Here is a 27298-nt window from a genome sequence, read left to right on the forward strand (position 1 = left end):
ATCACCTTTGTTGATCTCACCAAAGCCTTCGACACCGTGAGCAGGAAAGGGCTTTGGCAAACACTAGAGCGCCTCGGATGCCCCCCAAAGTTCCGCAACATGGTTATCCAACTGCACGAAAAGCAACAAGGTTGGGTCAGATACAGCAATGAGCTCTCTGAACCCTTCTCCATTAACAATGGCGTGAAGCAAGGCTGCGTTCTCGCACCAACCCTCTTCAATCTTCTTCAGCATGATGCTGAAACAAGCCATGAAAGACCTCAACAATGAAGACACTGTTTACATCCGGTACCGCACGGATGGCAGTCTCTTCAATCTGAGGCGCCTGCAAGCTCACACCAAGACACAAGAGCAACTTGTCCGTGAACTACTCTTTTCAGACGATGCCACTTTAGTTGCCCATTCAGAGCCAACTCTTCAGCGCTTGACGTCCTTTTTTGCGGAAACTGCCAAAATGTTTGGCCTGGAAGTCAGCCTGAAGAAAACTGAGGTCCTCCATCAGCCAGCTCCCCACTATGACTATCAGCCGCCCCACATCTCCATCGGGCACACAAAACTCAAAACGGTCAACCAGTTTACCTATCTCGGCTGCACCATTTCATTGGATACAAGGATCAACAACGAGATAGACAACAGACTCGCCAAGGCAAATATCGTCTTTGGAAGACTACACAAAAGAGTCTGGAAAAACAACCAACTGAAAAACCTCACAAAGATTAGCGTATACAGAGCTGTTGTCATACCCACACTCCTGTTCGGCTCCGAATCATGGGTCCTCTACCGGCATCACCTACGGCTCCTAGAACGCTTCCGCCAGCGTTGCCTCTGCTCCATCCTCAACATTCATTGGAGCGACTTCATCCCTAACATCGAAGTACTCGAGATGGCAGAGGCCGACAGCATCGAATCCATGCTGCTGAAGATCAAACTGCGCTGGGTAGGTCACGTCTCCAGAATGGAGGACCATCGCCTTCCCAAGATCGTGTTATATGGCGAGCTCTCCACTGGCCACCGAGACAGAGGTGCACCAAAGAAGAGGTACAAGGACTGCCTAAAGAAATCTCTTGGTGCCTGCCACATTGACCACCGCCAGTGGGCTGATATCACCTCAAACCGTGCACCTTGGCACCTCACAGTTCGGCGGGCAGCAACCTCCTTTGAAGAAGACCGCAGAGCCCACTTCACTGACAAAAGACAAAGGAGGAAAAACCCAACTCCCAAACCCAACCAACCAATTTTCCCTTGCAACCGCTGCAACCGTGTCTTGTCAGCCACAAACGAGCCTGCAGCTGACGTGGACATTACCCCTCCATAAATCTTCGTCCGCGAAGCCAAGCCAAAGAAGAATGACAAGGTTAGCAGGGATAGGGAACCTTAGTTTTCGATCTGGTTCGGAAGAAAAGAGAGGTGTATAACAAGTTTAGGCAACATGAAGAAAATGAGGTTCTTGAGGTGTATAAAAGTGCAGGAACAACCTCAAGAAAGAAACCAGGAGGCTAAAAGGAGACACGAGGTGGCTTTGGCCAACAATGTGAAGGAAAACCCTAAGGGTTTCTACAGGTATATTAAAAAGCAAAAGGATATTAAAGGGGCAAAATTGGTCAGTGAACCTGATGTCAGTAGTAGGTAAATTATTGGAAGGTGTTCTAAGAGAATGGATATACAATTATTTGGATAGCCAGACACTGATTAGGGATAATTGACATGGGTTTGTGCATGGAAGGACATACTTAACCAATCTTCAGGGAGCTTACCAGGAAAGTTGATGAAGGAATGGCTGTGGATGTTGTCTACATGGACTTTAGTAAGGCTTTTGAAAAGGTCCCACATGGGAGGTTAGTCTGAAAGGTTCAGATACCTGGTATTCATGGTGAAGTAGTGAACTGAATTCGACAATGGCTGGACAGGAGAAGCCAGAGAGTTGTGGCGGAAGATTGCTTCTCAGACTGGAGGCCTGTGACTAATGGTGTGCCTCAAAGATTGGTGCTGGGACCATTGTTGTTTGTCATCTATATCAGTGATCTGGATGATAATGTGGTAAATTGGATCAGCAAGTTTGCAGATGACACTAAGATTTGAGGTGTTGTGGACAGTGAAGAAGGTTTTCAAATCTTGCAGAGGGATCTGGACCGGCTGGAATAATTGGCTGAAAAATGGCAGATGGAATTTAATGCAGACCACCCAATGAAAATGTAAGGTGTTACATTTTGGAAGGACAGGCCATGAAAGGATATACATGGTAAATGGTAGAACAGAGGGACCTGGAAATGCAGATACATAATTCTCTGAAAATAGTGTCACAGGTTGATAGGGTTGTAAAGAGAGTTTTTGGCATATTGGCCTTCATAAATCAAAGTATTGAGTACAGGAGTTGGGATTTTATGGTAAAGTTGTATAAAACATTAGTGAGATCAGATTTGTGTGCAATTTTGATCACTTAACTAGAGGAAAGATTTTAAAAAAAACAAAATAGAAAGAATGCTGAGAAGATTTACTAGGATGTTGTCTGCACTTCAGGAACTGAGTTATAGGGAAAGGTTAAACAGGTTAGGACTTTATTCCCTGGAGTGTAGAAGAACAAAGGGAGATTTGATAGAGTTATTTAAAATTATGAGAAGGATGGACAGAGTAAATGTAGATGGTCCTTTTCCACTGAGGGTAGGTGGGATACAAAACAGGACATGGTTTATGAGTGAAAGGGAACAAAGTTTAGGGGGAACCTCTTCATACCGAGAGTGGAATGAGCTGCCAGCTGAGATGGTGAATGCGGGCTCAATTTTAACATTTAAGAATTTGGACAGGGCTATGGACTTGGTGCAAGTCAGTGGGATTAGGCAAAAAAAAAGGTTCAGCCCAGACTAGAAGGGTTGAAAGGGCCTGTTTTTGTGGTGTGATGTTCTATGGTTCTAAGGTACAGGGGAGATTTACAAGGATGTGGCCTGGATTGGAGACCACATCTTAAGAGGATAAGTTGTGTGAATGTGGTATTTTCAGATGATGAGGGTGTCTTGATAGAGGTGCATGAGATGAAGACAGTCATTGATGGGCAGAGGCTTTTTCCCAGGGCTGAAATGTCTAACACCTGGGGGGGGGGGTGGGTAGTATGAAGGTTCTTGGGTGATACTACAAGGGGGATGTAAGAGGGACTTGCTTCACAAGAGAGTGGTGGGTGCATGGAATGTGTTGCTGACAATAATGGTGGAAGCAGGGACAATAGGATCTTTTAAGAAACTATTAGATTGGTACATGGGACTGAGAAAATTGGGAGGGCTATGCAGTAGGGAAATTCTAGGCAGTTTGAGTAGATTATTAGTTTGTTACAGAGGGGCCAGTACTATGCTGTATATTTCTATACTCTATAGCGGTTGTGTCCAGCCTTGCTACTGCAATGAATTGCAAGGGTGATCTGGCCCTTTAACTACACTGGATATGAATAAAATGTATCTTTTTCTTCCGTGGTAGAGATGACAAAAACTGGAGGGCAGAAGTTTAAGGTGAGAGGCAAGGGTTTTAAAGGCTGCCTCAAGGTCAGGGAGTGTCACAAATTTGCTGCCAGAGGAGGCATTGGAATTAGATGCAGTTGCTATATAGAAGAGGCATTTAATCACATGTTAAAATAGGCATGTCATGGAAGGAAATGGTCCTAATGTCAGCAAAGAGGATTAGTGTGGACATGGTGGGCTGAAGGGCCCATTTTGTTTTTACTCTAAATAAAAATCTGTTCTCTCCGAGTCCGAGAGACGGTGGAGTCATCCTTCTGTCACAGGTCCCCAAGCTTCTGGTGCCTGTGTCATAGCCTCTCAAGTATCTCATGGGTTCACTAAGGTGGAACTGTGAGCATTGATGATGTGGAATAAGTGGCACTATGTTCACGGATTATATTATCAAAATGCCTATGTTTGAAATTTAGAAGAATGCCCACTTAACCCCGCCAGCTGGAATATCACAGATGGGTTTGGATTTAAATGGAGGATCCTGATATGTGACTTTGGTTTATCCAAAGGTGAGCCTGTGATTTTGAGCGTGTGTCAGCCAAACCCATGTCTAAATGGGGGAAGGTGCAACGAGACTGAAGGGAGTTACCTGTGCAACTGTCCTGAGGGATTTACAGGCAGTGACTGTGAGAATGGTATGTAAACCTTTTGTAGAAGTCGTGTGATCTGTGAGCAGCTTGGGATGGACGTTGATGAACTGTAGCTTCAGTTATTTCTGCAGTGCATGGTGTGGATCTTGACATTGCACCTCTTCAGAGTAAACTTTGAGTCACCAGTGTGTTTCAGACTTCATCTCAGTCAACATCTTTGTTATGTCTTCCCATTCCCAGTTTGGTATGATTTCTATTCCTGCAACATGGCACCTTGCCTGAGCATTTCCAATTCCCTTCCAATTTGTCATTCTCAAATATCCATTCTGCCTCTGAGTAATTTCTCCAGGCCTGGTGAAGATTTCACTTTGTGTCCTCACTCTTCCAGTTAGGCATTGTCCACTTCATTCCATCCCCAGGGTGCATCCTTTGTTGTTCCTACGTTTCTTACCCTGTCTGTTCTTGGTGTTCGTTGGGTGTAGATTAATTGTGTGTAATTGGGCGGCACGGGCTCATGGACCGAAAGGGCCTGTTACCATGCTGTACATCTACATTTAAAATTTAAATTTAACTAGTGCTTTCTTCGTCCCATTCTTATTTCAGTCCCTTTGCATAAACAGAACTTCAACCTCTGTGTTCATCATATACTCTTGATTCAAAGTCCGTATCCCAACCATTTCTCTGTCTGCAATGCCTGCCACACATTTCTTCTCTACCCAAACTCTATGATCCTTCCATTGCAGCTGTCCATAAAGCAAATGAAAATAAACTTCATTCATTCTTTGAAAGCACCATTTCTTTGCCCAAAACATTATAGAGAGCTCTGTCGGTTGAAATTATCCTACATCTGACACTTTTCTAAAGTGTTAATATTGCAGAAATTGCACATCTATTGCAATGTTCCTGGGTTGCACCAGGCTAGATCAAAGAACATAACAAAAGCAAAATGTGTGTCTTGATAATGGTCTCTACTGGAAACACTGACTGACTATTTCTACCCATAGATGCTGCCCAGCTTTAGCTTCTCTGTTCAGAAGCATCCATTCTTGAAACAGTCATGATGGAGTGGAGTGTAAGGCTCAAATGGCCAAATGGCCTAACTCCACTCTGATGTCTTGTTTCTTGCATCTCTGTCTTCTCATCCCTTCTCTTTTTCTACAGCACACAACCCCACCCCCTCTCCACCACCACCACCACCACCCCTCTCCCCTTCAGAATCTGTTTATGATCTTACTTTTACCTGGAACCTCTAACCACATTCAGGCATTCCTACTGCTTGCTATCTGTCAACCAATCACAGCTCTAGATTCATCCACTTCAATGGCAATCCCTGGAAATCAAACTAAAGACATCTCCGGGTTGGAGGATTGAGCAGCAGTGCACAATGATGTGTGTTCACATTTGCTCAAGCAGATTCATAAGCAAACATGATTTAAATGGTTTAATTCCTTTTAGAGTTATGTAGTCGAAGCTTCTTTCTCTAAAAACTATCAAATTAAATTTGCAAATTACCGCTACTAATAAAACTTAATATTATTTTCTTGTTTCCTACTGCCCATATAAGCTCCACAATTTCTGTACAGGCTCCACTTAAACATCCTTCCAATCCTAATACACCTTCATTCCTTTCTCATCGTATGCTAATCCAGCTCCCCCTTAAATAGATCTATTTCATTCACCTAAACTTTCCAGTGTGAAATAGTACAAATGGAAATAGTTTCTCCCTCCCTCAAAATCTCCCTGAACCTGAAGCACCTCCATAACATCACATATTTGGCCTTGTGTTTTCAAAGGAGCCTTTTCTTCTTTGTTCTTACATAATACTTGTCGCACTACCTTTATAAATGTTTAAATACACCATTGCCAGTTCTTTTGTTGTATGTGAACAGAACGGGACACCGTTCTCCATGACGTAATTATAGTTTATGACATAGAAACAAACCTGTCTCTCAAATTTGTTGTTTAAAAACTTGTAACGTACATTATTGTCTTACGAACCATTGAACACAAAAGAACAGAAACAAGCCCTTCAGCCCATTTTGTCGAAGCCAATTATTTATTTCACCCTGAACCATCAACCTGCACCTGGACCATAGCCCTCCATACCCCTCCCAACCATATACCTATCTAACCTTCTCTTAAATGTGAGAATTGAACTCATGACTACCACTTCTGCTGGCAGCTCATTCCACGTTCTCACTAAACTCTGAGTCGATAAAGTTCTCCTGAATGTTCCCCTCAAACACACTCTGGCAAGTAGAACCTGCATTTGTGGAAAAGGAATCAGAAATCAAGCTTCTGGTTGAACTCTGATTCCTGGTGGCGCTGTTGTTGTAGCGGCTAGCCCAGCGCCTTTACAGTGCCAGCGATCGGGACCGGACCAGGATTCGAATCACGCACTGTCTTTCTCCCCGTGTCTGCATGGGTTTTCTTTAGGGTTTTCTCCCACCATTCAAAACATATCAGGGGTGTAGCTTAATGGGGTATAAATTGGACAGAACAGACTCATGTGCTGAAATGGCCTGTTACCGAGCTGTATGTCTAAATGTTTTTAAAAATTTAAACCAATTGTCAGACTAAGCCTCTGCTAGTCATTTTGACAAGGTGTCTGTGACCTGAATCATTTGCTCTATTTCTGTTTCCATGGAAGTTGTTTGTCCTGCGAGCACACGTTTTCTCTTTTTATTGTGTTACTTTATGTGATGTTTCAATGGAGATCTGAAATCTTTGATTGAGCAAATTTAAATATCTCATTTTCTGAATGATGTTTAGCAATTTTTCTGTAGAATATAATTTTGAAATCTTACTAACATGTTCTAGTTATATAACAATTTTGCGAGTTAATCAACATCTTTAGTTAATTGCTATCTGCCTACCTCAGTGATCAATACACCCAGGCCAGTCTGGCCTGTTTTTGTTTCTAAATCACCAAGGTAAATTATTAGCAAAAGCATCAGTGCTGATCATTGTGGGCCCACACCATACCTCTCATCTACTTCCTGCCTGCTTTTCAGTAGAAGAACCCCTGCATCCTCAAGCCAACCCCTCTATTCAATATGTTCAAAGCTGACCTGTGCCAGCTTCAACTCTCTTTCTTTGCTAGTTTTCTGCACCCTTCATTTCCTCGAGCTTTCAAATAATTATCTGTCCACTTTGCAATAGATCAAGTAATTTGGCCTCCACCACGTTCCAGAGATTCACTGCCCTCTGAGGAGTGTCATCTCTGGAGTTCATGCTGTATCGTCTCCACCACTGGACGTCCCACTCCAGGTGCTCTGTGTGTGTGTGTGTGTGTGTGTGTGTGTGTGTGTGTGTGTGTGTGTGTGTGTGTGTGTGTGTGTGTGTGTGTGTGTGTGTGTGTGTGTGTGTGTGTGTGTGTGTGTGTGTGTGTGTCCTACCTCTGGGCCCAAGGGTTTGCTGAAATATTTTCTCGTGTGTGTGTGTGTGTGTGTGTGTGTCCTACCTCTGGGCCCAAGGGTTTGCTGAAATATTTTCTCTTTTTGTTGTTGACAGAAGTGCTCCAGCCTTGCAGTGCCCACCACCAGTGTCCACATGGTGCCTCCTGTGCTGAGTACGGGGGAACATATCGCTGCATCTGCCCACAGGGACCCAGCGGCAAAGACTGTGAGTTGTCCACGAGATATGCAGAGAATAGCGGAGAGGGATCAGCACTGTGACCGGTGGGGATAGAGAGGAAGAGGCTGCAGCCATGTCGGTAGAAATTCAATCAGAATTATGTGGAGTTGAAGGAGCAAAGCATGTAAAGATTTACTGGGTGATAGACCTGAAGCAATAATAGTCGAGAAACGTGGTGTGCTGGGGAAAGGGATGAATGACTGGCAGAGTGAGGGAGATGGGCTCAGATTGGTTAAGGGGGCTGGGGAGTGGGATTAATGAGAATGTGAGAGACACGAATACAGTTCATGTCACAGGAACAAGCAGTTATGAAAGTCTCTGCTAAATTAAAATCACCACATTATTGTGGCCACACTCTTTCTCTGCTCACCACTTAAAGCTGGCATCTAACACTTCAAGCTATCCTGCAACTTCGGATTTCAGATTTATTTTCAGAGTACATCACATACAACCCTGAGATTCTTTTTTCTGCAGGCAATGCAGAATTACCACTTCTTGGTAGTGTAAATAAAAACAATACACAATGTGCATAGCTTGAAGGCCATGTTGTGTGCAGAGGAGAAACAACAAAGGAAGAAGGCGCGCGTGCATGTATAGGTCCACGTGCGTGTACATGGTTTTGTCACACTGCATGAAGTTCTTCTTTTGAGCTTGAAGTTGGCGAGTGGTTCTTTCTTAAAGTAAAAGTTGCCACATATTTTTGGTGATGGTTTTGTGGAAGTGTCAACCCATTTTGAACCGGACCCGTGCGTTTGGATGGCTAGGTTCAGGATTACCGGTGAATTCATGGAAGGTAATGAATTTGGCAGGAGTACGAAGAAAGGTTGGGATACATCTTTCTGTGCTGATGGAATTACTGAGGAGGCTAAGAAGTGCTCTATTCTGAGTGCTTGCGGGGCAAAAAACTTACAAGTTGATAAGGAACTGGGGGGGATGGGGGTGGGGAGGAGATTGCATTTGATGAACTGGTCAAACTCGTGGGGAACCACCACAATCCGAAACCTCTGTGATAGTCCAGCGGTTTATGTTTCACAGGCTTTTCAGGAAGCCAGGTCAGTCTGTGGCCAATGTTGTGGCTGAGTTTCCGCAGCTATTGGAACATTGTGATTTCAAGCCTGTGATAGTACAGATCTATCACCAATGTATATAGTGTATATAGTTACAGTATCTGGACTGTGCTTACAGCGATTGGCTGAGAGCTTAGCCACGCCTACTGTCTGGGCCTTAAAGGGTTGTGTCCCTAGCCAGGTCAGATCATTCCGGACTGGTCGGCCACCTTTGAAGAGCTCCTGTCTTTTGCTAATAAAAGCCTTCGTTTGGATCAACAAGTCTTTGATTCTTTTGACGAGCTCTACAAAGCCAGTGTTGGACGACATGCTCCATAATAGATTTATAATGACACCATACAATGCCGCTTGTTGGGGGAAATCCCACTGCTGACTTTCAAGAAAGCCTTATTGATTGCCCAAGGCATGAAGATGGTTGCTATTAATGCCAAGGATATCCAGAAAGACATGGGAGGGGGTGACAGTCAACAGCAGTGTACCAAGTCAGGAAACAGACTTGTATACAGGCAATGTGGGTGGTATGTTTTTGGTGTGGAGGGATACACTATGCACATGAGTGCAAATCCAAAGACACTGTCTGCTATGGTTGTGGCAAAAAGGGACATTTAGCTAAAAAGTGCAGAGGAAAGCTAAACGGGCTCTAGCAGCCACACACTACCTATAAGAAGCTGATGAAGAGGCAGTATGTGCTTCCAATATGTTTGGAGTGGAAATAGATGAGGAACCAACTGAACTGTATTCTGTCACTGTCAGACGCAAGGATATGAAGTTTGAGATTGATTCAGGGGTCCAACCTGCATCCCATCAGACCATCAAACTCAGGACCTATCCTGTGGATATTTCAGCTAAGGGTCAGAAGGCAGAAGCCAAGCTGGTGATAGTTTACAGTAGCGGCCCAGTCTTTTGGGCCGTGATTGGCTTCACAAAATCCAGCTCGACTGGCATGAACTTAGCTATGCACACACGGTGGACAACATTATGCAGCTGAACAGTGACGTTTGAAGGGTGTGACAGTAAAACTTAATGTTGACCCCTGAGGTCACACCATATTTTTGTAAGCTGACACCATGAAAGACAAGGTCGAGGAGCAGCTGAAGCATTTAAAGCTGTTGGGCATCCTTGAATCCATCCAGTTTTCAAGGTGGGCAGCTCCCATTGTTCCAGTTTTGAAGGCAGACAAAATGGTGAAGATTTGTGGGGGACTATAAGCTTACAGTGAATCAGTTGTCTACGCTGGAGGAGTACCCATTGCCACAGGAGGATGACCTGTTGGCGACTCTGTCGGGGGTAAGCTATTCACAAAGCTGGATATTAGCCATGCTTACCAACAGCTGCTGCTCGATGAGGATTCTAAGTACATCACAATTAACACGCATTAGGGATTATTTAAATACAATCCCCTGGTGTTTAGAGTGGCGTCCAGCTTGCCACTTTCCAAAGGACAAGGGACACCCTGCTGCAGGGGATTCCACACATTGCAGTGTATCTGGATGATATTTTGCTCACGGGACCCACGGAGGTGTAGCATCTGGCCAACTTGGAACTGGTGTTGAAAAGGCTCTCAGATGCTGGGCTGCAATTGAAACATGGCAAATGTGTGTTCCTGGCACCGAATGTGACCTACTTGGGACACAGGATCACAGCTGAGGGGCTCAACCTGGTGGAGGACAAAGTGAGAGCTATTAAGGAGGCCCCAAGCCGAAGGGGATCATGGAACTTGGATCATTTTTCGGCATGGTGAATTATTATGGCCTCTCAAGGTTTGAATCCACTGTACGAGCTGTTGCATAATAACACCAAATGGTCATGGAGTGAAGAGCAGGAGGAAGCTTTCAAAAGGATGTGAAAGAACCCCTCCACTCAGTGAAGCTGCTGGTTCACTATGACCCAAATAAGGAGATTACCCCTTCATGTGACACCTGCCCTATGGAGCAGGGGTGGTTCCCTCACAGGTAATGGAGGACAGTTCAGAGAAGCCTATTGGTTTTTCTTCACGTACCCTAATGGCTGCTGAGAAAGGATATTCACAGCTAGACAAAGAAGGTCTGGCCATGTATTTGCGGTCAAATGGTTTCATAAGTACCTCTATGGATGTGCATTCACAATTTATTCAGATTAGAAGCCACTGATGAACCTGTTCAGTGAGACCAGATGTGTCCCATTGCTAGCCACAACTAGGATACAGCGTTGGGCTCTCATATTGTCAGCCTACCAGTAAACTATAGTGTACAGAACAGGTGAGATAATGCAAATCCCGATGCGCTGAATCGTCTACCTTTACCAGATACTATATATGTGCCTCCAGAGACAGTGTTTTCATTGGAGAGGCTGTCAGAGACACTTGTAAAGGCGACTCAGATAAAGCAGGGGACAGAGAAGGACACATTCCTGTCTCAAGTCAAGATTCCTTTTACAAGGATGGTCCAGTATCGTGGAAGGAGAGGAACTGAAGCCTTATGCCAAACACAATACATTGAGTCTGCAGGATGGCTGCATTTTTTGGAGAGTGGGGGTGGGGGGGGGGGAGGGAGGGGGTGAGGGTCATCATGCCTCCCCAGACATTCAAAGATTGTGGAGGAGGTTCATGAGACTTATCCAGGGGTGACTCGAATGAAAAGCCTTGCAAGATCCTATGTCTGGTGGCCAAGAATGGAGCAGGATCTGGAGAACAAGGTAAAATCATGCCAGCAATGTCAGATCAATCAGAAAATGCCACCAGCAGCTCCTTTGCACCCTACAAGTGGTCAGGCTGCCCCTGGTTTAGACTACATTTGGACTTTGCTGGCCTTTTAATGGGGAAAATGTTTCTAGTCATGGTGGATACACATTCTAGATGAATAGAAGCTTACATCATGGGCAACATTACAGCCCACTCAACCACAGACAAACTCAGACAAGCGTTTGCAGTCCAGGAGTTGCCTGACATGCTGGTCACTGATAATGGCCCGATTTTACCAGTTAACTGTTCAGTGAGTTCACACAGTAGAATGACATTCATCACATTCGGACGAACCTTTCCACCCAGCCTCTCATGGTTTGGCTGAGCGGGCAGTTCAGACAGTGAAGGGGATCTTAGCATCAGGCTTTCGCGTTTCTTGTTTAAATACCGCCTTACACCGCAGACTACAACTGCACGCACTCCAGTGGAGATGCTGATGGGGCATAGTCCCAAGTCAAGATTGGACAACAAGAGCAGAGAGAAAGCAGTAAAAGCAGAAGGAGGGACATGATCAGCGTGCACTAGAAAGATAGTTAAAACCAGATGACAATGTCTATGTGCGAAACAATCAGCAATGGCTACCCAGGGTTATTCTGTAGCAGAGAGAGTCCCACCTCCTATGTTGTTCAGCTGACTGATGGACGTGTTTTCCGCAGACATCAGGACCATGTGCGCTTGCATCATACTCGGAGGCAGGTAGTTCCATGGAGTTTCCACTGGTGAGACAGACTACTGTGGAAGAGTGTTCCCTAGTGATTTTTCCCAGAGAGACGCTGGCAGAGGAGCCTGGGTAGATTGAAGGCCATGCTGTGTGCAGAGAAACGAGAGGACGAAGACAAGCCTCTCTTTGTAAATGTAGGGTTTTGCTGCTCTGGATAAAGATGTTCTTCTGAGCTTGAAGTTGTCAAGTGGTTCTTTCTCAAAGTAGAGGTTACCACGTGTTGGCCAGTATTAATAAATTTAAGAACATTACTGGATCATTGAACTCCATCTGATCAATACTGCTTGCCAATTCACTGTTGCTCTCTCTGGTAAATGGCAACCACACAGCCATTCCAACTGAAGTGACAGCAGCATAATCAGGAAAGACTTGGTGAACAATAACACATCTAACGTTGATGTCATAGTTACGGATCCTCATTTTGAAGTTGCTTCGAAAATGATTCGCTCAATGATTGTTGTGGGGCCTAAGATTGAAGATTGAATAAGCATGTGACTGTACTGCCGTCAGTCTCCTCCAGATGGCAATGCCTGACTTCAGGACTCAATTGCTCTCAGTCGATCAGGTCGAACAAGCTTCACTTATGACGGAGGGAGTGCAGAGAAAGTTCACTTGATTGATTCCTGGAGTTGAAGTTATCTCATCAAGACAACAACAGAGAAGTCCTACCGCGGACCTCCACCACCTAAAATGACAGAAGGAGAAAAAGACAGGATGTAAAAGTAGATGACACAAATTTCTTGTTTATTTTCATTGTGTGATGACATTGTTTAATGGGTTTAATGTATCGTATATGTTGAACGTTGAGTGGGTGGGGGGGTGAAGGAGGGAGGGAAGGGAGAGGGGAAAAGGGGAGAAAATGACACTGTGTATATTCAGGAAGGAAATGTTTGTGTGTATTTTGGTCTATGGTTCATAGTGTGATTTTAAAAAAAAAAGGATTAAATGTAAGAAAAGGAGATGATCTTCTTAAATCATACAAATCTCTCATGGATGGTGACAGGGTAGATATTTCCCCCTGGTTACTGTGTCTAGCACAGCAAATATCAAAAGTTTCAAATTATGAGCTCTACTGTCTAGGACTGAGGTGGGGGAAAAAAAGTCTATATTCAAAGTCTAGTTAATCTTTGGAATTCTTTACACAAGAAAGCTGTTGAGGTTTAATTGTTGAATATATTCCAGATCACTTCATTTTTTTCTGGATAATGAGAACTCAAGGCTTTAAGATTAGCACAGTGACGGTAAATAAATCAAAATGAGGTGAGCGACTTTTTTGAATGTTAGAGGAGGATAAAGCGTGTTTCTTATGTGCACATGGTAACTGATGAACTCTGACAGCCCAGAATGAAAGCTACTTGGGATAAAGGCCATCATACTTTTTTTAACAATACGACATGGAAGAAGCCCCTTCCAGCCCATGAAACATGCAGCCAAATTACACCCAATTAGCCTACAACCCTTTACGTTTTGGAGGGTGAGAGGAAACCAGGCACCTGGAGAAAACCTACGTAGACACAGGGAAAAACAGAAAATCCTTACAGACAGCCTGATTTGACATGGTTGCTGGCGCTGTAATACTGTTATGCTAACCACGCTGGCCATGACAAAGCACTTTTCATCTGAGGCTGCACGATGAAAGGCAGCCCTTGTGGCCTGGGGAGCATTGGCTGGTAGAATTGTAATGTGGGTTTTTTTAAGACATGTAGCAGGTAAAAGGCCCTTTCGGCCTATGAGCTCATGCCACCCAATTATACCCAATTGACTTACAACTCCAATATGTTTTGAATGGTGGGAGGAAACTGGAGACCCCAGGGAAAACCCAGACAGACATGGGTAGATCGTACAAACTCCTTACAGACAACGTGGTTTCGAACCCCAGTCCCAATCGCTGGCGCTGTAACAGCGTTGCTACGCTAACTGTGCCACCCCTTATGCTATCTGAGTATATCGGAGCCTGCATGTCTTTGTGGAAGAAAAGAATAAGAATGCTCATGGATGTGTTGAGCTTTTGTTCAATAAATTAACAAACTTGTTAGATTAAATGAACTAATGATTCCCGGTGTTTCAGTAAAATGATAGGAAAATAATAGAGAATTTAAAGAGCATAGAAGCCAATTTCCACATAGGTGAAGTAAATTATACTGGGAAAGTGATTGTGGTTCAAGAATAACAATTAAACTAGGAAAGCTTTTTTAGTGTCTCTGTGAAATCTCGGTCATTTAATATAATTCAATACTTGCTACATATTGAAGCTGAGATTATGTGCCACAGATTCTAACTTCAAGGCAGAGTTGCCATTTGGAGCCAAAGCTAATGAGCATTTTCCTTCACATTGCAATATGTATGCACTGCTGTTATAATTGTTCTTAGTTCCAGACTGGTCCCTGTAATTTGGGGTTAAAGTGGAATCTTTTGTAGAGCAAGTTGTTGCAGGAACCCCACTGATATTATATCATTGGTCCTTCAAATTGTAGCCTTCAATCTTAACAGTGCATTCACAGTGGAGTTACTAAAATTCTCTTTCCTGTTTACAGTGATGCCTACCCCCTGTGACTCGGACCCCTGTCAGAGAGGAGGGACTTGCAAAGAACAGGATGGCTCCTATACTTGCCAGTGTCCACCAGGCTTCAGTGGGCAGTATTGTGAGAAAGGTCTGTTTTATTTTCATCTTTTCTGCCAAGCACTTCAGATTAAGCCACCGTCCTCCCATACTGTCATGTTGCCTATTCAGTCATTCTCTGCCTGCTGTGTCTGGGCTCTGGCCCACAAACCATTGACTATTCCCCTCCTCCCAAAGGTCTCTACCTCCAACTCTCTCATCTTGTCCGATCTCCTCTCATCTCTTAGCCCCTCCTCACCTTTTCCTCTTACTTGATATCACCCCTTACTTTAGTCTCAATCAAGGATCTTGTGCCGAATCGTCGTGCATTCCTCTCCATGGATTCTGCCTGATCCATTGAGTCCCCACCCCTTTTCATTGTTTGCTCAAGATCTCAGCTTTTGTGTTTCTTCAACCGTTGATGAGTGTGTTCTCATTTAATAAAAGATTTCTCCCACTCTCTCTTCATAAAGTGAGTACAGGATCACAGTCTAAAAGTCCATGTAGTGCCAGCAGGCAACTGTCCAAAATAACCATATAACCATTTACGGAGCAGAAACAGGCCATGTTGGCCTTTCGAGTCCGCACCAGTTCACTGATTTTGTGCGCCCTCTTCAGGGATTGGTCCCGGTAGATCTTCATTCAATAATGATGGCCGAATTCAATGCAGGTGGAATCAGATAATAGCAAAACTATGAGCAAGCAGATTGGCTGTCTGTGTACCAAAAATAGTAAAGCTTGATGAAACTGGATTTATTAAGAAAAGACAAACAATGGACAATATCTCTAAGTTAATTAACTTAATTCATGCAGTACAAAATGCGATAATATTTTAGTACTTTTAATCTTGAGGAAGAGAGAGATATCAAATACAACTATACACACGACTCTGGGGTTGGTTGATTGTGAAGCAGAAAGCATTATTCTTAATATTGACCTTGGAGTTCATTTTTTAATTTTTTTTATTTTTCACACTATGAACCATATTAACCAAAATAAACACAAACCTTTCCCTTTTGAATATACACAGTGGCATTTTCTCCCCTTTTTCCTCTGTCCCTTCCCTCCCTCCTTCCCAGCCCCCTCACTACCCACTAAACGTTCAACATATACAATACAATAAACCCATTAAACAATGTCATCACACAATGAAAATAAACAAGAAAATTTTGTCATCTACTTTTACACACTGAGTCAGTTCATTTCGTCTTCTTCTTATTCTATCATTTTAGGGGGTGGAGGTCCGCGGTAGGCCCTCTCTGTTGTGTTCCATGTACGGTTCCCAAATTTGTTTGAATAATGTGACTTTATTTTTTAAATTATGTTATTTTTTCCAATGGAATACATTTATTCATTTCTATGTTCTTGATGGAGGGAAATATCTGCCTTTTATCCACTTTCTTCTGCACTTCAGCTGAGGGAAATCTGATGAGTTATCACGTATACTGAATACCTAACTCAGGCCAAACCTACTGTAATGGCACCATAGATAAACAATTTAATCCTGCTGCTGATCTATATATACTGCACGTGGAATATTTTACAGGGAGATTTCATATGCCTTTAAGCCTTAGCCAGCCTTAATTAAGAGTACAGTGCAGAGAGAATGTGTGCATCTAATTCTTGCTGTTCCTAACTTGTGAGCATTGACGTTGGGACTGGGAGAAGAAAGAAAGTTTTCGTGCGTCAACATGAAGTTAAAATCAGGTGAGTCTTTTGCCCAGAGTAGGGGAATCGAGAACCAGAGGACATCGGTTCAAGGTTGGGGTGGTGGGGGGGGGGGGAGATTTAATAGGAACACGAGATATATTGTTACACAGAGGATGGTGGGTATATGGATCAAGCTGCTGGAAGAAGTAGTTAAGTGTAACATTGAAGAAACATTTGGACCATGGAGAGGATGAGTTTAGAGTATATGGGTCAAACGCAGGCAGGAGAGACTAATGTGGCTGGGACGTTTTGGTTGGCGAGGGTAAGTTGGGTTGAATGGCCTATTTCCATGCCTTGAGACTCTATGGCATGATAACTATTTCAGATACAACAAGAAAATTACAAAATGTCTTGATAGAATGGAGGAATTTACCATTCTTCATACAGTGTAAAGGAAAGGTAAATCCTTCATTATAGCAAGACTTTTTTTTGTAATTCCACTCACCCCCTCAAGCCTCCCACGCCATCTAATGTGGCTGTGGCTGTTCTCAGCTCTCTCTCTGTGCCAGTTCCCCATAGCCTTCAATTCCTCCGAGAAAGCAGACACTGTGATATGAAGCAAAAAAATAAGGAGATGGGAGAACAATTTTGTCATCCTGAAATGTTAACCAATCCTCTGCCTCCACAGATGTGGCCTGATCCACTGAAGTCCTTCAGCAGTTTTTTTTTTAACTCTCAGTTCCTCAATCTTTCAAATATTCATCTGAAATTGCCTTGCAAAGAAGAGGTCGATCCACTAAATATTGTAAGGATTTTTGATTTTCTTGTGGGGTTTATATGTCTGAAGAGGTTAGGTGTTGATGAAAGAATCCAAATGTCTGCTCCTCCACCACTCTTGGCAGCAGGTCATTATAGAGATTCCATCCCAGTTTTTAATGACTAGCCCTTTATCTTGTAACGATTCATGACTCTCCCATCATCTTAACATCTATCTTGACAAGCAATCCCTTTGTCTCTTGTATATCTGAAAAAATATTCACCTATCATTCTTCTAAACTCAAAGGACCGCAAACCTCTCTCATCTCTCTTGCTGGAGAATCCCTCCTATCCCAGGGACGAGCCTGGAGAATCTCCTTTGGAATCCTTCATTGCGACTGTAACCTATCTTGAGGTCAGAGGACCAAAATTGAGGACTGCTTTCCAAGCATGCCCTCTTGAAAAACTGTCACAAGATCTCTCTATTCTTAAACTCCAATCTCTTCAAGAGAGGACAAAATACTATTTGCCTTTTCAGTCCTTAGGCCTGCAGATAATTTTCTGGGATTCATGCACGAGGACATCTAGATCGCTCAGTTGCCGACTCTCTCTATTTAGATAATAATCTGCCTTTGGATCCCTCTCACTGAAACATATGGCATCACACTTCTCCATATGCCAGGTTTTCACACAGTTGCTCAGTTTATCGAAACCTCAATGCAGGGTCATGAAACCTTCATCACAACAGGCTTCTACAGCTCAGTGGTTGGAGAACTGGCCTTGTAAACCAGGGGTCAGGAGTTCATTTGTCACTGGAGCCTCGTCTCTGTGAGGGGCGCTGGACAAAGTGGCGACTCCATGTCTTCCTTACGGTAGACAAAGTTAAAGAATTTCACGTATGTTACATTCTAAATGTTGCATCAAATGACAATAATGGAAACTACATTCCCTTCCACCTATTTCATCCAGCACCTTTGTGTAAAATCTTTCCTTTACTCTCCATTCCCTCAGAAAGACTCCGCTCCTGTGCATCCAATCCATGTCGGAATGGTGGAACTTGCAAAGAGGTTCATGGAGGAACTTACCAGTGCACCTGTCTGTATCGATTCACTGGCAAGAATTGTGAGACTGGTAAGTCCAAGAGATAATGTGTAAAGGGTTCGAACACCAGCAAGAAATCTAGAATGGAAGAACATTGAGAAAAGGATTCCCAAAGAAATTTAGCTTGAATTCAAAGGGAAAAATAGATAAGGCATGTTAGCGTGAAAATAGATGGCCAATAATACGTAAAAGAGGCCTCGTACTGCCAGGAAAATGACACCACTTTAATACGTCTGTGCTTCTGACTGGTCAGCCTGGCAACCTCAGGATTCAAGGTGTAGCATTCAAAAATCTGTGAAATACTGTAAAAGGTGAACAGCCACGGAATGTATTGTGACTATTGCTTTGTGATTGTTTATTCTTGCCTTGCCTGCCTCCCCCCTCATCTGTTTATTTGTCCTCTTCCTCTCTGTTTAGGTAAGCCAGACCCTTGCTCCTCCAGCCCCTGCCAGAATGGTGGCACCTGCTTTCACTACATTGGGAAGTACAAGTGTGAATGCCCCAGGGGATATACTGGACGGCATTGTGATACAGGTACACGAATGAGTCTCTGCTCCTTCCATGCAACACTTGGGGCAGCACAGAGAGCACAACGCCTTTACAGCGCCAGCAATCAGGACTGGGTTTTGAATCCAACACTGTAAGAAATTGGTACATTCTCCCTGTGTCTGTGTGGGTTTTCCCTAGGGGCTCCGGCTTCCTTTCACCATTCAAAATGTACTGGGGGGTGTAGGTTAATTGGGTGTAAATTGAGTGGCACGGACTCATTACCATGTTGTATGTCTAATTTTTAAAATTAAACTTCACATTGGATCAACTGCCAATGGACTATTAACTGCCATTGGCACAATTCGACTGAAGCGAATCCCTCCCTTCTGAATATATACTGTACATCTTCACACAAAGTGTCTAAGGGCAATCACTTTTATTGACTATGATTAGAGTTCCAATGAAATAACTGTTTCCGGTTCCTTTAATTGAAGTTTTAGAAGGAAAAATCCCTTCCCATTGACTTTATGTAGAATCTTGAGAATGCCTGTCCCATTTATTCTCAACGTTCAGAAATCCAAATGATTTCAATGCTTCCTTTTTGCCCCACATTTACTATATTTTTTTAATTTAAATTTATACACACAGGTCATTTCAGTCCATGAGCCCGTGCCACCCAATTAAACTACAACCCCTGGTTTGTTTCGAACAGTGGGAGGAAATTGGAGCCCCTGAGAAAAAACCCATGTAGGCCCAGGGAGAACGTACAAACTCCTTACATACAGTGCGGGATACAAACCCTGGTCCATATCGCTGGTGCTGTAACGTTGTTGCGCTAACCACTACGCCCACCATACCACCACTGTTCATTGATCTACTGAATCACATGTCTTGCTATCTCCTTCTGTTGGGAGTCCCAGAGGATGAGTGTTACATGAGTGCCACAACCTGCAGAAAATGAGGCTGCTGTCTTGCAGTTCAATCATGAAGTCTAGCACTGTCTTTGTGGAATTTGCACATTCTTCCTGTGACCATGTGGGGTTTCCTCTGGGTTTTCTGGATTCCACCCACATCCCAAGGATGTGCAGGCTGGTAGATTAATTGGGCCACTGTAAATTGCTCCGACTGTGGAAGTGAGGGGGAGAGTCTGAGGGGGCTGATGGATCTGTTGGAAGAATAAATCGGTTCAGGTTAGGACAGTGTCCTTTATATAGCAAAGTTAAAAATACATAACCAACATTTCGGGCTTGGGCCCTTTATCAAGGTATGGAAAAATGTCGACAGGCATCCAAATAAAAAGGTAAGAGTGGGAGGGATGGGGAGGAGCGTGTCGCAGAGGCAGGCGGTAATAGGTGGAGAAGGAAGAGAGGCCACAGCAGCGAGCAGGGGGAGGAGGGATGGGTGGGTGAATAGAGGGAAGAGGGTGGAGAGCCTGAGGAAAATAAAGACAGGGGAAGGGGAACCTCCATGAGTCCCTCGTGCACTCATCTCTCCCTAACAATTGCTCCCCCACCCCCTGGCACCTTCCCCTGTGGCTGCAGGAGGTGCCACACTTGTGCCCACACCTCCTCCCTCACCACAGTCCGAGGTCCCAAACAGGCCTTTCAAGTGAAGCAGCACTTCACTTGTGTATCCATGTGAGTGATCTACTGCATCCAGTGCTCCCTTTGTGGCCTTCTCTACATCGGAGAGACCAGTTGGAAGATCGCTTCGCTGAACACCTTCACTCTGTCCACACCAGTGACCTCCCAGTGGCTGACCATTTCAGTTCCACGCCCCACTCCCTCACTCATGTCTGTCCATGGCCTCATTCTGTCCCTTCAAAACCACCCGTAAATTGAAGGAACACCTGATTTTCCATCAGGGCTCTCTCTGGGCTGGGTTTCTGCTAACCTGCTCTCCTTTCACCCTCCCTTCCCTTCCCCCTGTCTTCTTTCCCTCAGCTCTCCACACACTTCCTTCTCTATTCACCTAGCCATCCCTCCTCTCTCTGCTCGCTGCTGTGGCCTCCCTCCATTATCCATCTCCTGCCTTTGGGACTCTGCACCTCCCCCCCCCTTACCTTTTTATTTAGACACTTGGTGACATTTTTCCTTACCTTGATGAAGGGTTCAAGCCTGAAACTTTGGTTATGTATTTTTAACTTTACTATATGAAAGACACTGTTTGACCTGCTGAGTCTCCTGTGGTCACAGGGGTCAATTGGTGGGAAAGGAGGACATGACAAGTCAAGGAGGGAGTGGACCCTGCTGAAAATGAAGAGGAGAGGAGAGGGAAATATATGTCAAGCAGTGGGATCACACAGTAAATGGTGGAAATGGCGGAGGAGGACATTGGATGTCGAGTGCTCCCGTTGTGGTCTCCTCTACATTGGAGAAACTGGGCGCAGACTGGGAGATCAGCTCTGTCCACCGCAAAATAGCATGGATCTCCCTGTGGCCACCCATTTCAATTCACCAACCCATTCCTTTCCTGATGTGTCTGTCCGTGGAGACCGCTCGCAAATTGAAAGAACAATAGCTCATCTCCAACTGGACACCCTCCAACTGGATGGCATTAACCTTCTTCTCTGGCTTTAGTTACTCCTGCCCCCCCCCCCCCACCCACTTCTTACCTCAGCTTTAGCCGCTTTCAGGTGGCCACAATACCCAACTGTAAAGCTGCCTATTCTACCCCAATGTGGCTGTCGGGTGGCCACCTGAAAGTGAAGAATCCAGCCAGGAGGAGCACTTACCTAACCCTTCTCTGGCTCGGAGAATCTCCCATTGCACCTGAAAGCAGCAGTGGGACTAGAATCCAGCCAGGAGGAGCACTTACCTAACCCTTCTCTGGCTCGGAGAATCTCCCATTGCACCTGAAAGCAGCAGTGGGACTACGGCCACAGTCCACAGGAGCCAGCATTCATTTAAATGTGGCTTTCCTTCAGCCAGCATGTTCAAGTGACAGAAAGGCGTCTTCTCCGCGGCCACCTGAGTGTCCCAGCTGCACTCCCCCAGCCACGTCTGCAGGCGCATTATCTGCGCCCGAGCACCTGAAAGCAGCTTCTGTCTCTCCCTTTTCCCTGACTCCTTTCACACAGACATGATAAATTCTCACCTTGTCCCTTTTCATATCTAATTATCGCCTTTTGGGGGTCTGGATTCCTCCCCCAACCACCACTGTCTGAATTCTGAGATTTCCTGCTTCTTGTTCATTCTGCTCATTCCTTGAAGAAGGGCTCTAGCCCAAAATGTCAGCAATATATCTTTGACTCCTATGGACACTGAAAGACTGGCCAGGTTCCTCCAGCATTTCGGTGTGATTTTACTACAATCCGCAACGTTTGCAGACTTTCGCATTTCACTAGTATAGTGTCCCCTTTCACAGCGTGTTCCCTTTAACTATCACTGTCCTCAGATGCCATCCTCTTTACTTGGCTTCCAACACCTCTTGTCCCAGTGATCATTCAGAGGGCTCTGTTCTAATGTGTACAGGTGACCATCCTCTGCACAGATCCCTCCTCCTTTATTACACAATGATCCCCATAATAATTGGATTGGCACACCCTTCCCTTTGATCTTTCTATCCTTATTCCATTTGTTGTAAATCCATTGCATCAAGGAGTAACATTCTTATTCTTCCCTGCTGTGATCAAACTCTTGAATGGACCACTCATTGGTCAACATTTATGACCTTGCACTGCTTTAACTATGTTTCTCAAAACTCTGCCCTTTGTTTTTGTAACATGGCACCCTTTGACTTGCTGCAATACTGTACCTGCCACATATTTTATTGCTGCACCACTTGCTGTCGTCATTACAAGTTAACTTGCCTGGATAGCTTGCAAAATAAAGTTTTTCAACAGTATTATAACAATAAACAATTCTATTCAATTCTATAAGCCTACTTTTAGCACCTCCGCAAGCTGTTGGGAATAAATCCAGACATGATGGAATTTTGCCCGTGATTTGTCTTTTGCCTTGGAAGTCCTGATGGTCAGACCATGGGGGGGGTTCAAGAATTGTTCCATTCCAGCCTTTCAGTGCAAGCGCCTGTCCAATTGAATGTGATAGTGCTTCTATATAGAAGCACTTAAACGCTATTATCATATCTGCTTTCATCACTACCTCTTGCAGTAATAGAGTCGACAGGCAGAGAACTGGCCCTTTGGCCCAACTAGTCCATGCTGACCAAGTACTCATTCCAAGTTAGTCCCATTTGCCCTCACTTGGTCTATAATGTTCCAGGCTCCTCCCGTCTATAAATCTGTCCAAATATCTTTTGAATGTTGCTGTTGAACTGCTTCTGCAATTTCCTCTGGCAGCTCGTTCCTGAAACCGACCACCCTCTCTGAAAAAGTTGCCCCTCTAGTCCCTCTCAAATATCTCCCCTCTCACCTTAAATCTATGATCTCTAGTCCTAGACTCTCCTACCCTGGGAAAAAGACAGTGAGCATTCCCTTCTCTATGGTACATGATTCTGTAAACCTCTATACGATTATCCCTCAGTCTCTGTCACTCCAGGGAGTAACGCTACATCCTCTCCAACCACTCCCTCTAACTCAATCCTTCCAGTCCCTAGCCTCTTCCTAGTTGTTGGCACTCGCTGTGTAAAACTGATTTTCTCTGCAGATATCCTTTAAACTCCTCCTTCACCCCCACCACCCGTTAAATGCATGTTCATGAATATTTTACATTTTTACCCTGGGAAAAATACCTTTATATTATCCTCTATCCATGGCTTTCATAATTTCACAACCTTTCAGCAACTCAATGGTATATGAACAGGCAATTTATCTGAGTGCTACTGGTACCATGTTACCCAGTACTACCTGTCACATGGTCGGGTGGTTGATGACAAAAACAGTCCCCCCACCAGGCTTGCCTGGTATAGGGGTGGTTCGATACCCTGCAGGATGATAAACAGGACCTGTCAAAGGGCAGACGAACCCTCTCAAAAGGTCAACAGCCATTTAGCAAGCTCATGCCATGAAGCTTGTCATCGAAACTTGGTCTGGCCATTCACTGCAACAGAACTTTCCCCAGCCGTCTTGGACCTCACCATGCAGCTGGATCCAGGAGGGGATGTCAAGAGGGTGGGACTGGTCCTGTGCAACCCCCTCCTCACCTAAATCCATTCACACGCATGCTGTTCCTTTCTGAGGAGAGGGGTATCCGCATATCAAACTGACTGAAAGGAACCATCATCATCCTAAGGGACGGATGGCCAGAAGGTATATGAACATTGAATTCTCCAATTGGAGGTAAGCTTCACCCCTCCATTTCCCTTTTTTTCCTCTACTTCTGATCTATCCAAATTTATTTTAAATTTGGACATACAGCATGGTAACCGGCCATTTTCGGCCCATGAGACCATGACACCAGTCTGCACTCAATTAACCTACACCCCCAGTTTGTTTCAAAAGGTGGGAGGAAAATCCACTCAGACACAGGGGAGAAGTGCAAATTTCTTACAGCGTGGATTCGAATCCCAGTCCCGATCTCTGGTGTTGCACTAACCGCTACATCAACCCACTCCAACCGTGCCTGCCACTCAGATCCTATCAACACCCCTCCCCCCTCTATTCAAATCCCCACCCAGTTCCAGTTACTCTATTTCCCTCCCCCACGAAGTTCTATCTGACCATCTCTCTCACACACCTTCCCTGGTTCTCTGATCGCCCCCCACTGTTCCCATCCTACCCTGACCTGATTCCGCCCCTCACCTTTTTCTATCAGATTCCATATTCTGCCACCTCCACCCTTCCCTCCCCATGCTTGTCCCTACTTACAATCTACCTTTTCTCACCTAGATCTACCCATCACTTGTCAACTCCTGTCCCACCCACCGTTCCCCCTCACCCATCTCAACTCTTTACCCTCAGCCCTTAGGCAGGGTCTCAACCTGAACCATCGACATCCCTTTGTCTCTGGAATTGCTGCTTGAGCCTCTGAGTCAGCTCGTGTTTTTCCTTGCGTTCATTGCCTCTTCTTTGGTTTTTGATCTTCTAACTGCGTAAAGGTTTAAATTTTCACTTTATCCGCCAACTACTGCATGGGCCTCCCTCCCTAGTGTCTAACTTGTGGTCCCACACCTGAATTGAACCAGCATTTAAGCTGATTCTGTGTAGAAATTCATTTCAGCTGTGGTAGGCCAAGCCAATACCGTCAGCCTTTCAGCCTCGGAATTTTTGTTTCCGCAGAAGTGGACTGTAAAATCCCGAGTGAAGTGAAGCATGCCGAGATCCTCGTTTCTTCCACCAAGTTTGGCTCAGTGGCTCAGTACATGTGTGAGGCTGGGTTTACTGTGCGGCCTAGCACAGGGGAGAGCACCTGTCAAGTGGATGGAAGATGGAGCGAAGCACCGACCTGTGAGGGTGAGTGTCCCAGTCACACCAAGTGGTCCTCCCACTGAAAACATGTTGGAGAATGAAACCGGTAAGTCACGACTTGCACCCTAACCGTGATGACATAGAGAGTCATAGATTCAGGGTGTTGGCTATCATTTGGAATTGGTAATTGAAGAGTTTGGCTGTTCATATGTAGAATAATGGTGCCCAGGAATCACTCCACTCGTGATTTGTCCCCCGCCAGTCCTGATTCCATGGACATTCATTCCAAAGACAACACCTGTACTTTTCAATGACTCTCTTCCCTGAAGTGGATGTAAAGAATTTCCCCAAGATGTTATCTTTTATGCACTTCAAATCTTCAACTTCTTCTTTGTCCTTGATCTTTTGAGATCAAGTATGACTTGCTTCCAATTTGGTTTTGTGGGTTCTGGTGGGAAGGTGGTGTCTGGCAAGACTGATGTACCATCCACCAATTAGCGGCCAGCAAAATCGAGATGGCCCGACGGGCTCATTTCTGTGCTGAATTCTATGATTGTGTGCTCCTGATGCATGGGCTTTAGACTGTTTTAGTTCCACACTATCATCTTCACTTTGACTGGTCGTGAGCTAATTTGTCAAGGGTGTAGATCTGGAGATGATAGTATCTTTTTTCTTTGGCTTGGCTTCGCAGATGAAGATTTATGGAGGGCTAATGTCCACGTCTGCTGCAGGCTCGTTTGTGGCTGACAAATCCGATGCAGGACAGGCAGACACGGTTGCAGCGGATGCAAGGGAAAATTGGTTGGTTGGGGTTGGGTGTTGGGTTTTTCCTCCTTTGTCTTTTGACAGTGATGTGGGCCCTGCGGTCTTCTTCAAAGGAGGTTGCTGCCCGCCAAACTGTGAGGCGCCAAGATGCACGGTTTGAGGCGAGATCAGCCCACTGGCGATGGTCAATGTGGCAGGCACCAAGAGCTTTCTTTAGGCAGTCCTTGTACCTCTTCTTTGGTGCACCTCTGTCTCGGTGGCCAGTGGAGAGCTCGCCATATAACACGATCTTGGGAAGGCGATGTCCTCCATTCTGGAGATGTGACCTACCCAGCGCAGTTTGATCTTAGGCAGCGTGGATTCGATACTGTCGGCCTCTGCCATCTCGAGTACTTCGATGTGGGAGATGAAGTCGCTCCAATGAATGTTGAGGATGGAGCGGAGACCACGCTGGTGGAAGTGTTCTAGGAGCTGTAGGTGATGCCCGTAAAGGACCCATGATTCGGAGCCGAACAGGAGTGTGGGTATGACAACAGCTCTGTATACGCTAATCTTTGTGAGGTTTTTCAGTTGGTTGTTTTTCCAGACTCTCTTGTGTAGTCTTGCAAAGGTGCTATTTGCCTTGGTGAGTCTGTTGTCTATCTCATTGTCGATCCTTGCATCCAATGAAATGGTGCAGCCGAGATAGGTAAACTGGTTGACCGTTTTGAGTTTTGTGTGCCCGATGGTGATGTAGGGGGGCTGGTAGTCATGGTGGGGAGCTGGCTGATGGAGGACCTCAGTTTTCTTCAGGCTGATTTCCAGGCCAAACATTTTGGCAGTTTCCGCAAAACAGGACGTCAAGCGCTGAAGAGCTGGCTCTGAATGGGCAACTAAAGCGGCATCGACTGCAAAGAGTAGTTCACGGACAAGTTGCTCTTGTGTCTTGGTGTGAGCTTGCAGGTGCCTCAGATTGAAGAGACTGCCATCCGTGCGGTTTGGCATGCAGAGTTTTGCCGCCAGCCTTCCAGACCTCTGGGGGGATTCCATCCATACCTGCTGCTTTGCCACTTTTCAGTTGTCTCTTCCCGGGTGAGGACCTCATCCAGCTCTAGCCTTAAGGGCTGTTGAGGGAGCTGGAGCAGGGCGGATTCTTGGACTGAGTGTTTGGCACTGAAAAGAGATTGGAAGTGTTCTGACCATCGGTTGAGGATGGAGATCTTGTCGCTGAGGAGGACTTTGCCATCTGAGCTGCACAGCGGGCTTTGGACTTGGGGTGAGTGGCCGTACACAGCCTTTAGAGCCTTGTAAAAACCCCTGAAGTCGCCAATGTCCGCGCTGAGCTGGGTTCATTTGGCGAGGCTAGTCCACCACTCATTTTGGATCTTCCGGAGTTTGCGCTGAAGATGGCTGCGTGCTCAA

General features: G+C 45.1%; 1 protein-coding gene across 1 annotated transcript in view; it reads left to right on the top strand.

Moving 5' to 3' along the window:
* sned1 (sushi, nidogen and EGF-like domains 1) overlaps nucleotides 1–27298 on the top strand; it is a 179010-nt gene that overhangs the window by 82835 nt on the left and 68877 nt on the right. Inside the window, exons 10-15 of the mRNA XM_069896336.1 lie at nucleotides 4004–4129; nucleotides 7598–7708; nucleotides 14762–14878; nucleotides 18244–18363; nucleotides 18751–18867; nucleotides 25004–25177. Coding sequence (XP_069752437.1) covers nucleotides 4004–4129; nucleotides 7598–7708; nucleotides 14762–14878; nucleotides 18244–18363; nucleotides 18751–18867; nucleotides 25004–25177 — 765 coding nt within the window. The remainder of the gene's footprint in view (nucleotides 1–4003; nucleotides 4130–7597; nucleotides 7709–14761; nucleotides 14879–18243; nucleotides 18364–18750; nucleotides 18868–25003; nucleotides 25178–27298) is intronic.

This window comes from Narcine bancroftii, chromosome 9 (assembly GCF_036971445.1).
Source record: "Narcine bancroftii isolate sNarBan1 chromosome 9, sNarBan1.hap1, whole genome shotgun sequence".
Classification (NCBI taxonomy): domain Eukaryota; kingdom Metazoa; phylum Chordata; class Chondrichthyes; order Torpediniformes; family Narcinidae; genus Narcine; species Narcine bancroftii.